Here is a 12,889-nt window from a genome sequence, read left to right as displayed (position 1 = left end):
TTTTGAAGTAAACTGGAGTGAAGTGGAGATATTACCTGGTCCAGCCATATTCTAGAGCAATTTGGCAGCTTCTATTAATATTCAACATGCATGTGTTCTAGCAGTTTCATGTCAGTTGTCTATCCTGGAAACACACACACACAAGGACACCTCTTGCAAATGTTTACTACAGCCTTCGCATGTGAGTGGAAAAGATAATACCACACGCATGGCTGAACTGTGATGTGTTTATTCCACAGTGTTCTACACAGATAAGTAGTATCAGACCTATATGAATTGACATGAAAACTACAAGCCATACTAATGAATGAACAGGGAAAATTCTAGAACAACACATAAAATATAAACCCCCTTTTCCTAAGTAAATAAAAACATCTTGCATGTTTCCTTGGGATCGGGTGTATGTGGGTAAATGCATAGAAAAGTGTCCTGCTGATGAACCATACACTCACTGTCAGCTACCTCACCGATCCGGGGAAAGAAAATTGAGAGTCGGAGTAGTTAGCACCAAGCTCCAGAGATTTGCATTTTATAACATTTGATTTTTTTTTCCACTGAGAGTGCTTCTGTATTACTCATCTGATTAAAAATTAATATTAGGAAAAGGAAGCAGGCATCTTCATAAGGCAGAAAAACACCCATTAAGCTCACGTTGTAAATCTCGTTCTTCCAGTTACTGTTCTTTTGTTCTTGGAGGAAAGCCACAATTATCATTAGCATAAGACAAAGAGGATAGTACTCACCCCAGAAATGGCCCCAAGGTTCACATCAGATGAAGTATGGAAGCCACATGAAATTAGTAGTGTATTAGTAAGGGAAATCAAGCACATCAGAATTTAGAAATAGGATGAGAAGCCATTTCATTCAGCTGCAAAAGTATCCTGGAGATAGGGAATAACTGCAATCCAGGTCAGTTTCCCTCCTCTGGAAGGACCCGGAGTAGGTATGACCTAGGTCTGGCACCAGCTCTGCTGCTCCTGTAGATGATGACCTTAAGCAAAAGCCTTCCCGAGGCAAGATCTCACTTGCACTCTCTGCAGGATGAGGTGTTTGACTAGGCATCTGTATGGAGCACATCCAGTTCTGAGCCTCAGTAATTCTAAGCAGTCATTCTCGTCTAGTTTGGTCATTTTAGACAACAGTACATGAAAATAAAAGCAAAAATCGGTTCACCAGGTGCTTCCCCTTTCCAGCAGATTGGAGAAGTCCACTCAGTCAGTGTCCTGGCAGAAGCAGGACAGGTGGGCAGACACCGGCAACTTTCACCACCACTAAATGCTCCAAAGCTCAAGGTCCTGGGACAAGACAAAGGCCAGTTACTAACTCAGAGGAAGATGGTGGTCTTCTTACATGCAAAATATAATGCGCTCATGCCAAACCCAAAGTGCAGAGGACACAGAGAACACTCACCCCATGATGACTATTTCCTGAGTTATTTATTACATACCAAGCATGGAACTGGGTGCTGGGAGACAGCAAGAAATGGTGTCTGTCCTCACGGGGCCATGCTGGGTGTCTGGGCAGAGAGGCAGCTATGTGAGCAGTGACGGGGAGGTGATGAGTGCTCTCATCTTGGTACAGCAGGGAGGAGGAGAGCTCAGCAGAAACACCTAAAGCAGTCCAGAGGCTACAAGGAGCTGGGAGAGGCATCATTTAGTGGAGACCTGAGAATGCACAGTTAGCTACAGAGGAAGGAAAGGCAGAAGGAACAGCGTGATACAGGCTTGCGAGGGGAAGGGAACCCATTTGTTTTCCTTAAAATGTAGATGTTTTCTCATGTAGGGTATTTGAAAGATTCATGAGCCACTGACTGTGAACTTTTAAAACTGCAAGGGTCATTAGATATTCTCTAATATTCTAATCATAGAATGTTAAAACTGACCACATGCAGGGCCCTCATGTCACGTTTGGAAGAGCCAGGCCATTTAGACTCATTCTCAGAGTCAATAGTTACTGAGTAGGAGGTAGCTGCACCCTGGACCAGGGCACACTGCTCTATAGCAGTGGGCTACAAAGTTCCTCTCCTGCGAAACCCACTTGCATAGTCCAACCCTGGAACAACATGTAGAAAAAAAAGCTCACCTCACAGCCCTACTCTAGTAAAACAAAACAACAAAAACTAAAAAATAGTCCTGTAAAGAAAGTGGAGAATGGGAATCCCTAACAGGGAATCCCAAAACAAATCCCCCTGACTCGGACGCCAGGAACCTCTACAGAGGAAACATCTCTTCCCTATTGTCCTGGCCACCCCTTTTGGTGTCTCGTCTTAAACTACCATTTCCATTTTAAGAACAAATTATTCCATACTAAAACCCCCAAATCAGGGAGATTTAGACTGGAGATGAACCCGTGTTTAACAAGCACAGAGTAAAATCGGGGGCAGAGAGGGAGAGATGCCAGAACAGTATGGGCTTTCGCTTTACCGAGGCCCAAAGCAGTGCAGACAAACCCGTACGGCGCAGTAGGCCCTCCAGGGACCCCTCTGTGAAAGGCTCCAAACACTTACTCACATAAAGCTGCTCAATCCCAATCAACAGCCAGAGAAGGAGAAGTCCTTTGGCCATCATGACCGTTGACAGACCCTAGGAATCTGTCTATCAGTCCAAAATCCATTTCTTATACTATCGTGGCTGCTGACAACGCAGGATGTTACGGTTTCATTTCTGTTTTTACCTCGTAATCTTCCCGCTTTCCTGTCCTGAATGGCCGCCACCAATGTGGGACATAGGATAAAATGTGCTGAACACTTTGCTCCTGGTGACTACTGTGAACAGACAAACACGCGAAGTAATGGCTTGACCTGGCATGAGCCTGTGTCCATGCTTACCTGACCGTTTCCTGTACATGCATAAACATCTCACACGTGCTAATGCACATGTGTGTGTGCACAGTCTGTATATAGGCCACATTCCTCCAGAGTGCTGTGCAGATTGGGATAAAATGCAATTGACATCTGCACTGGTAATCGTTTCTTTACACATAGATTTCTCACGTAGGTCGAAAACGCTAGACAGAAACTTGACTGCACTCCTATTCTGGCTTGCCCTCTCCCTGATACCTGGCCCCCTTGTCCTCATGAAAGACAAAAAGAAAACAGAGCTGCAGTCAAGCATCCCCTAAGCCAACAACGACCATTAGCGTTAACTGGCAGAGCCCAGAGGACCGGCCACAGATAGATGATATTAAGGGCCCTGTAGGGCCAGCACCATGGCTCACTTGGTTAATCCTCCACCTGCGGCGCCAGCATCCCATATGGGCGCCAGGTTCTAGTCCTGGTTGCCCCTCTTCCAGTCCAGCTCTTTGCTGTGGCCCAGGAGGGCAGTGGAGGATGGCCCAAGTGCTTGCACCCACACAGGAGATCAGGAAGAAGCACATGGCTCCTGGCTTCAGATAGGCACAGCGCCGGCAGTGGCGGCCATTTGGGGAGTGAACCAACAGAAGGAAGACATTTCTGTCTCTCTCTCTCTCTCTTCCTCTCTCTCTCTCTCTCTCACTGTCTATAACTCTACCTGTCAAATAATAATAATAAAAAAGGCCCCTGTGGGCCCTGTCAATTCAGTGATACATCCAACTCAACAGAAGTTAGAAGATGAGTCAACCACTGCTCACCAACAAGATGTTTCCTAAAACAGGATTGTGTCATCATAAGTATTTACTGAATGCTTGGTTTTATGCCAGGCACTGTTAAGTGATAGAGTCTTTAATTCTCACTACCCTAAGACATAGATGTTGCTTTCTTATTTAACAAATAAGAAAACTGAAGCTTAAGGTGGATAAATAAACAATATTTATTTATTTATCCATTCATTCATTCTAAAAAGTTATAGAAATAGGACTCATGGGGCAGATGTTGCGGTATAGCTGATAAAGCCATCACCTGTGACACTGGCATCCCACTAGGGGTGCTGGTTTGAGACCCCGCTGGTCTACTTCCAATCCAGCTGCCTGCTAACAGCCTGGGAAAACAGCAGAAGATGGTCCAAGTACTTGGGCCCCTGCACCCAGGTGGGAAACATAGAAGAATTTCCAGGCCCCTGGCTTCAGCCTGGCCCAGCCCTGGCCATTTTGGCCATTTAGGGAGTGAATCAGCAGGTAGAAGAACTCTCTCTCTCTATCTTTCTCTCATGTCTCTCTCTCTCTCTCTCTCTCTCTCTCTCTCTCTCTCTCTCTCTGTAACTCTGCATTTCAAATAAATAAGTAAATCTTTAAAAACATATTTATCAAAAACTAGGACTCGTTCCTAGGACTTCCTGATTCCAAACCCTATGCTCTTAATTGTTTCATCCTTCTTTGATCTGGGACCCTTAGAGTGATGCATGCCTAAGACCAAATATTTGCTTGATTGCAGCCAGCCAAATGAGCCGCAGCTATCAAGACTGCTCACATTGAGGGCATCAATGAAAATGCATGTAACAGGTGCAGTTTTGGACTCAGAGAACCCAGATATTTGGGTAGAAGGAATGAAAACAGAAGAAAGAGAAAATCTTCCCACTGAATGCCCAGAGAATGTGCAATCCTTTTTCTACCTCTTCCCCAGGAAATTGGGAGGTTTAAATCTCTGCACATACTGAATGGCCCAAAACATTTACATATATTGATGTTTGAGTGTCTCTCTCCAATAGCACCCAACTTCCCTTCAATAACATTACCAGTGCATGACTTCAGCCATACATACAGAACCTCTAATTTTTTTTTGGAAAGTTTTCATTTAATGAATACAAATTTCATAGGTACAGCTTTAGGAATATAGCAGTTCTTCCCCTCATACCCATCTCTCCACCCCAACTCCCATCCCACCCCCTACTCATCCCACCCCCTACTCACTCTCCCATGCCATACTTCATTAAGATTCGTTTTTAATCAACTTTATATACAAAACACCAACTCTATACTAAATAAGGGTTTCCACAATTTGCACCCACACAGATACACAAAGTATAAATTACTGTTTGAAGAAAAGTTTTACAGTTAATTTTCAAAGTATAACTCATTAAGGACAGAGGTCCTACATGGGGAGCAAGTACACAGTGACTCCTGTTGTTGATGTAACAACTAACACTCTTATTTATGATGTCAGTGATCACCAGAGACTCTTTTCATCAGTTGCCAAGGCTATGGAAGCCTTTTGAGTCCACAAACTGTGTCAGTATTTAGGCAGGGCCATGAGCAAAGTGGAAGTTCTCTCCTTCCTTCAAAGAAAACTACAACCTTCTTTGATGGCCCCTTCTTTCCACTGGAGTCTCATTCACAGAGATCCTTCATGTACACCATTTTTTGCCACAGTGTCTTGGCTTTCCATGCCTGAAATGCACTCATGGACTTTTCAACCAGATCCAAAGGCCTTAAGGGATGATTCTGAGGTCAGAGTGCTGTTTAGGGCATTTGTCATTCTGAGTCTGCTATGTGGACTGCTTCCCATGTTGAAACATTCTCTTTTTTAATTCTATCTATTGCTATTACCAGACACTTAGTCTTATTTATGTGATCCCTTTGACACTTACACCTACCTATATGACCAATTACACACTTAATATGATCACTTTAACATGTAAGATGGCACTAGTGCCACCCAGCTTAATGGGATTTGCAGTCCCATGTCAAGTTTTTAGCTTTACTCTTAGGGGTAAATATGTGGCAATGTGTGCCAAACCGTACAACTCCTGCTTCTCTTATTCCAACACTTATTAGGACCTATTTCAATGGTATTTATACACCTATGAATAATTCTATGTTAAGTAAAGAGTTTGACCAATGGTATTAAGTAGAAAAAGAAAATTTAAAAAAAGATAATAAACTGTTCCTCAGCAGTGAAGAAGCAATGGCTTCTCATAGTGTCAATTTCACTTTTATAGGTTTCCTTTTAGGTGTTCTGTTAGTTGTCACAGATCAGAGAGAACATACGGTATTTGTCCCTTTGGGACTAGTTTATTTCATTAAGTGTGGTGTTTTCCAGATTCATCCATTTTGTTGCAAATGACCAGATTTCATTTTTTGTATTTTACAGCCGTGTAATATTCCATAGAGTACATAACCTATTCTTTCTTTATGCAGTCTTCCATTGACAGGTATTTAGGTTGATACCACGGCTTAGCTATTGTGAATTGAACTGCAGTAAACATGGAGGTGAAGATGACTCTTTGGTTTAATGATTTCATTTCCTTTGGGTAAATTTCCAGGAGTGAGATGGCTGGGTCATGTGGTAGGTCTATATTCAGATTTCTGAGTTATCTCTATACTGGCTTCAACAGTGGTTTTACAAGTTTACATTCCCACCAAGAGTGGATTAAGATAAAATTTTACCCACACCATTACCTCCATTTGTTGTTTGTTGATTTCTGTATGAAAGCCAACCTAACCAGAGTGAGGTGAAACTTCATTGTGCTTTTGATTTGCATTTCCTAAATGGCTCCTGATCCTGAACATTTTTTTTCATGTATCTGTTGCTCATTTGGATTTCCTCTTTTGAAAAATGTCTGTTTAAGTCCATTGCCCATTTTGTAACTGGGTTATCTGTTTTGTTGTAGTGGAGTTTCTTAATCTCTTTGTAGATTCTGATTATTAATCCTTTATTAGTTGCATAGTTTGTAAATAATTAGTCTCATTCTGTCAGTTGCTTCTTTGTTTACCTGTTTCTATTGCCATATGGAAGAATATGGATTTCAAAAAATTTATAAGAACATTTAGAATTCTTCAAAAACAAATGCTTGAGCTACGGAATTCCTTACTGGACAGGATAGAAAATCTCCTTCGAGAAAATGAAATCTTAAGGAGGAATCAAAATGAAACTAGTAGAACAGGAAAGTGTGATAGTGAAGAGAAATCAAAATTAAATGAAGAACTCAATAGATCAAATGACAAACGCATTAGAGAGTCTTAAAAACAGAGTCAGTGAAACAGAAGAGAGAATATCGGACTTAGAAGACAGAGCACAGGAAAGTATACAGTCAAACCAAAGAAAAGAAGAGGAAATTAGAAATCTAAAAAATATTGTTGGGAATCTACAGGATACTATTAAAAAACCCAACATTCGGGTTCTAGGAGTTCCTGAAGGCATGGAGAGAGAGAAAGGATTAGAAGGCCTTTTTAGTGAGATACTTGCTGAGAACTTCCCCGGTTTGGAGAAGGACAGAGACATCCTAGCACAGGAAGATCATAGAACCCCTAGTAAACTTGACCAAAAGAGATCCTCACCACGACACGTTGTAATCAAACTCACCACAGTGAAACATAAAGAAAAGATCTTAAAATGCGCAAGAGAGAAACATCAGATTACTCTCAGAGGATCTCCAATTAGACTAACAGCAGACTTCTCAACAGAAACCCTACAAGCTAGGAGGGAATGGTGAGATATAGCCCAGGTACTAAGAGAGAAATACTGCCAGCCCAGAATATTATACCCTGCAAAGTTCTCATTTGTGAATGTAGGTGAAATAAAGACCTTTCACAGCAAACAGAAATTGAAAGAATTTGTTGCCACTCGTCCAGCCCTGCAAAAGATGCTTAAAGATGTGTTACACACAGAAACACAGAAATACAGTCATCAGTATGAAAGAAGGTAAAGGAAGGAAACCTCATTGCATTGACAGGGAACTCAAAGCATATATTAGAAAAAATCTTTGGTAAATGGCAGGACAAAGTTACTACTTATCAATAGTCACATTGAACGTTAATGACCTGAACTGTCCAGTTAAAAGACACCAATTGGCTGATTGGGTTAAGGAACAAAACCCATCTTTTTGCTGCTTACAAGAAACACATCTTTCCAACAAAGATACATACAGACTGAAAGTGAAAAGCTGGAAAAAGATATACCATGCCAACAGAAATGAAAAAAGAGCAGGCATAGCCATCTTAATATCGGACAACATAAACATTAAAACAAAAACTGTTAGGAGAGACAAAGAGGGGCACTATATAATGATTAAGGGATCCATTCAACAGGAAGATATAACAATTATCAATGTATATGCACCTAATTACAGGGCACCGGTTTATTTAAAAGATTTGTTAAGGGACCTAAAAGGAGATGTAGGCTCCAATACAATAGTACTGGGGGACTTCAATACTCCACTCTCAGAAATAGACAGATCAACAGGACAGAAGATTAACAAGGAGACAGTAGATTTAAACGACACTATAGCCCAAATGGATCTAACAGATATCTACAGAACTTTTCATCCTACACAGAAAGAATTTACATTCTTCACAGCAGTACATGGAACCTTCTCTAGGATTGACCACATACTAGGCCATAAAGCAAGTCTCAGCAAATTCAAAAGAATTAGAATCATACCATGCAGCTTCTCAGACCACAAAGGAATGAAATTGGAAATTATCAACTCGGGAATCTCTAGAGCATATGCAACCACAAGGAGATTGAACAACATGCTCCTGAATGAACAATGGGTCATAGAAGAAATTAAAAGAGAAATCAAAAATTTTCTGGAAGTAAATGAGGATAAAAGCACAACATACCAAAACTTATGGGATACAGCAAAAGCAGTGTTAAGAGGAACGTTTATATCAATAGGTGCCTACATCAAGAAATTGGAAAGGCACCAAATAAATGAGTTTCAATTCACCTCAAGGATCTAGAAAATCTGCAGCAAACCAGACCCAAATCTAGTAGGAGAAGAAAAATAATTAAAACCAGAAAAGAAATCAACAGGATTGAATCCAAAAAAAAATTACAAAAAATCAGCCAAACGAGGAGCTGGTTTTTTGAAAAAATAAACAAAATTGACACCCCATTGGCCCAACTAACTAAAAAAAGAAGAGAAAAGACCCAATCAATAAAATCAGAGATGAAAAAGGAAACGTAAAAACAGACATCACAGAAATAAAAAGAATCATCAGAAATTACTACAACGACTTGTATGCCAGCAAACAGGGAAATCTATCAGCAATGGATAGATTCCTGGACACATGCAATCTACCCAAATCGAACCAGGAAGACATAGAAAACCTAAACAGACCCATAACTGAGACAGAAATTGAAACGGTAATAAAGGCCCTCCCAACAAAGAAAAGCCCAGGACCAGATGGATTCACTGCTGAATTCTACCAGACATTTAAAGAAGAACTAACTCCAATTCTTCTCAAACTATTCAGAACAATCAAAAAAGAGGGAATCCTCCCAAATTCTTTCTATGAAGCCAGCATCACATTAATCCCTAAGCCAGAAAAAGATGCAGCATTGAAAGAGAATTACAGACCAATATCCCTGATGATCATAGATGCAGAAATCCTCAATAAAATTCTGGCCAATAGAATGTAACAACACATCAGAAAGATCATCCACCCGGACCAAGTGAGATTTAGCCCTGGTATGCAGGGATGGCTCAATGTTTGCAAAACAATCAATGTGATACACCACATTAACAAACTCCAGAAGAAAAACCATATGATTATCTCAATAGACACAGAGAAAGAATTTGATAAAATACAACACCATTTCATGATGAAAACTCCAAGCAAACTGGGTATGGAAGGAACATTCCTTAATACAATCAAAGCAATTTATGAAAAAACCCAAGGCCAGCATCCTATTGAATGGGAAAAAGTTGGAAGCATTTCCACTGAGATCTGGTGCCATACAGGGATGCCCACTCTCACCACTGCTATTCAATAGAGTTCTGGAAGTCTTAGCCAGAGCTATTAGGCAAGAAAAAGAAATTAAAGGGATACAAATTGGGAAGGAAGAACTCAAACTATCCCTCTTTGCAGATGTTATGATTCTTTATCTAGGAGACCCAAAGAACTCTGCCAAGAGACTATTGGAACTCCTAAAAGAGTTTGGAAAAGTAGCAGGATATAAAATCAATGCACAAAAATCAACAGTTTTTGTACACACAGGCAATGCCACGGCTGAGGAAGAACTTCTAAGATCAATCCCATTCACAATAGCTACAAAAACAATCAAATACCTTGGAATAAACTTAACCAAGGATGTCAAAGATCTCTACAATGAGAATTACAAAACCTTAAAGAAAGAAATAGAAGAGGATACCAAAATATGGAAAAATCTTCCATGCGCATGGATTGGAAGAATCAATATCATCAAAATATCCATTCTCCCAAAAGCAATTTATAGATTCAATGCAATACCAATCAAGATACCAAAGACATTCATCTTAGATCTGGAAAACATGATGCTGAAATTCATATGGAGACACAGAAGACCTCAAATAGCTAAAGCAATCTTGTACAACAAAAACAAAGCCAGAGGCATCAAATAGCAAATGTCAGGACATACTACAGGGCAGTTGTTATCAAAACAGTGTGGTACTGGTACAGAAACAGATGGATAGACCAATGGAACAGGATAGAAACACCAGAAATCAATCAAAACATCTACAGTCAACTTATATTTGATCAAGGATCTAAAACCAATCCCTGGAACAAGGACAGTCTATTCAATAAATGGTGCTGGGAACATTGGATTTCCACATGCAGAAGCATGAAGCAAGACCCCTACCTATCACCTTACACAAAAATCCACTCAACATGGATTAAAGACTTAAATCTATGACCCAACACTATCAAATTATTAGAGAGCATTGGAGAAACCCTGCAAGATATAGGTACAGGCAAAGACTTCTTGGAAAAGACCCCAGAAGCACAGGCAGTCAAAGTCAAAATTGACATTTGGGAATGATCAAATTGAGAAGTTTCTGTACTTCAAAAGAAACAGTCAGGAAAGTGAAGAGGCAACCGACAGAATGGGAAAAAATATTTGCAAACTATGCAACAGATAAAGGGCTGATAACCAGAATCTACAAAGAAATCAAGAAACTCCACAACATCAAAACAACCCACTTAAGAGATGGGCCAAGGACCTCTATAGACATTTTTCCAAAGAGGAAATCCAAATGGCCAACAGACACATGAAAAAATGTTCAAGATCACTAGCAATCAGGGAAATGCAAATCAAAACCACAAGGAGGTTTCACCTCACCCTGGTGAGAATGGCTCACATTCAGAAATCTACCAACAATAGATGCTGGAGAGGATGTGGGGAAAAAGGGACACTAACCCACTGTTGGTGGGAATGCAGACTGGTTAAGCCACTATGGAAGTCAGTCTGGAGATTCCTCAGAAACCTGAATAGAACCCTACCATACAACCCAGCCATCCCACTCCTTGGAATTTACCCAAAGGAAATTAAACTGGCAAACAAAAAAGATGTCTGCACCTCAATGTTTATTGCAGCTCAATTCACAATAGCTAAGACCTGGAACCAGCCCAAATGCCCATCAACAGTAGACTGGATAAAGAAATTATGGGACATGTACTCTATAGAATACTATACAGCAGTCAAAAACAATGCAACCCGGTCATTTGCAACAAGATGGAGGAATCTGGAAAACATCATGCTGAGTGAATTAAGCCAGTCCCAAAGGGACAAATATCATATGTTCTCCCTGATCGGCGACAAATAACTGTGCACCAAAGGGGAAACCTGTTGAAGTGAAATGGACACTATGAGAAACAGTGACTTGATCAGCCCTTGTCATCACTGTTGATGTACAATTTAATACTTTATCCCTTTTAGTATTTTTTTTGTTCTACTTAATACTATTGGTTGAATTCTGTAATTAACACAAAATTATTCTTAGGTGTTTAAATTTTAACTGAAAAGTGATCCCTGTTAAATATAAGAGTGGGAGTAAGAGAGGGAAGAAATGTATAATTTGGGACATGCTCAATCAGACTTGCCCCAAATGGGGGAGTTAGAAACGTGCCAGGGGATTCCAATACAATCCCATCAAGGTGGCATGTACCAATGCCATCTCACTAGTCCATTTGATCAACTTCAGTCCACAATTGATCACACTGATAGGTCTAAGAGTCAAAGGGACCACACAAACAAGACTAGTGTCTGCTAATACTAACTGATAGAATCAAAAAGGGAGAGAAGGCTCCAACATGGGAAGTGGGAGACACAGCAGACTCATAGAATGGCAGATGTCCTAAATAGCACTCTGGCCTCAGAATCAGCCCTTTAGGCATTCGGATATGGCTGAAGAGCCCATGAGAGTTTTTTAGGCATGGAAAGCCAAGACACTTTGGAAAAAAAAAAAAAGCCCTAAATGAAAGATCTCTGCAAGTGAGATCCCAGTGGAAAGAATGGGGCCATCAAAGAAGGAGGTACCATTCTCTGAAGGGAGGATAGAACTTCCACTTTGGCTATGACCCTGTCTGAGTAAGATTGAAGTCGGCGAACTCAAACAACTTCCATAGCTTTGGCAACTCATGACTAGAGCCTAGGGAGATTACTGACGCCTTAAACAAGAGTGTCAAATTGTTAAGTTAACAACAGGAGTCACTGTGTACTTACATCTCATGTGGGATCTGTCCTTAATGTGTTGTCCAATGTGAAGTAATGCTATAACTAGTACTGAAACAGTATTTTACACTTTTTGTTTCTGTGTGGGTGCAAACTGATGAAATCTTTACTTAGTATATACTAAATCGATCTTCTGTATATAAAGATAATTGAAAATGAATCTTGATGTGAATGGAATGGGAGAGGGAGCGGGAGATGGGAGGGGTTCAAGTGGGAGGGAATTTATGGGGGGTGGGGAAGCCATTGTAATCCATAAGCTGTACATTGAAAATTTATATTTACTAAATAAAAGTTTTAAAAAAATCTGGTATTGTGATGCCTCTGGCTTTGTTTTTGTTGTTCAAGATTGCTTTAGCTATTCAAATTCTCATGTGCCTCCATATAAATTTCAGCATCATTTTTTCAATTCTGGGAAGAATGTCTTTTGTATTTTGATTGGTATCACATTAAACCTATAAATTGCTTTGGAAGAATGGACATTTTGATGATATTGATTCTTCCAATACATGAACATGAAAGATTTTTCCATTTTTTGTATCT

General features: G+C 40.2%; 1 protein-coding gene across 2 annotated transcripts in view; it reads right to left on the bottom strand.

Annotated features, from left to right (window-relative positions):
- The window catches only part of TIMD4 (T cell immunoglobulin and mucin domain containing 4), a 42,754-nt gene extending 40,177 nt beyond the window's left edge, over positions 1–2,577 (bottom strand). Inside the window, exon 1 of one of the 2 annotated variants that reach the window (XM_062189695.1) lies at positions 2,511–2,577. Coding sequence is in view for 1 of the 2 variants with exons in the window: in XM_062189694.1 (XP_062045678.1) it covers positions 2,507–2,567 (61 nt within the window). In the remaining variant the exon portion in view is untranslated. Of the gene's footprint in view, positions 1–2,506 lie in introns of both variants that reach the window. The other variant, XM_062189694.1, reaches the window with a different exon arrangement.
- Between the last annotated feature and the right edge of the window lie 10,312 nt (positions 2,578–12,889).

Source organism: Lepus europaeus, chromosome 4, assembly GCF_033115175.1.
Source record: "Lepus europaeus isolate LE1 chromosome 4, mLepTim1.pri, whole genome shotgun sequence".
NCBI classification, from domain to species: Eukaryota; Metazoa; Chordata; class Mammalia; order Lagomorpha; family Leporidae; genus Lepus; species Lepus europaeus.
This window is presented reverse-complemented; position numbering and strand designations above follow the sequence as displayed.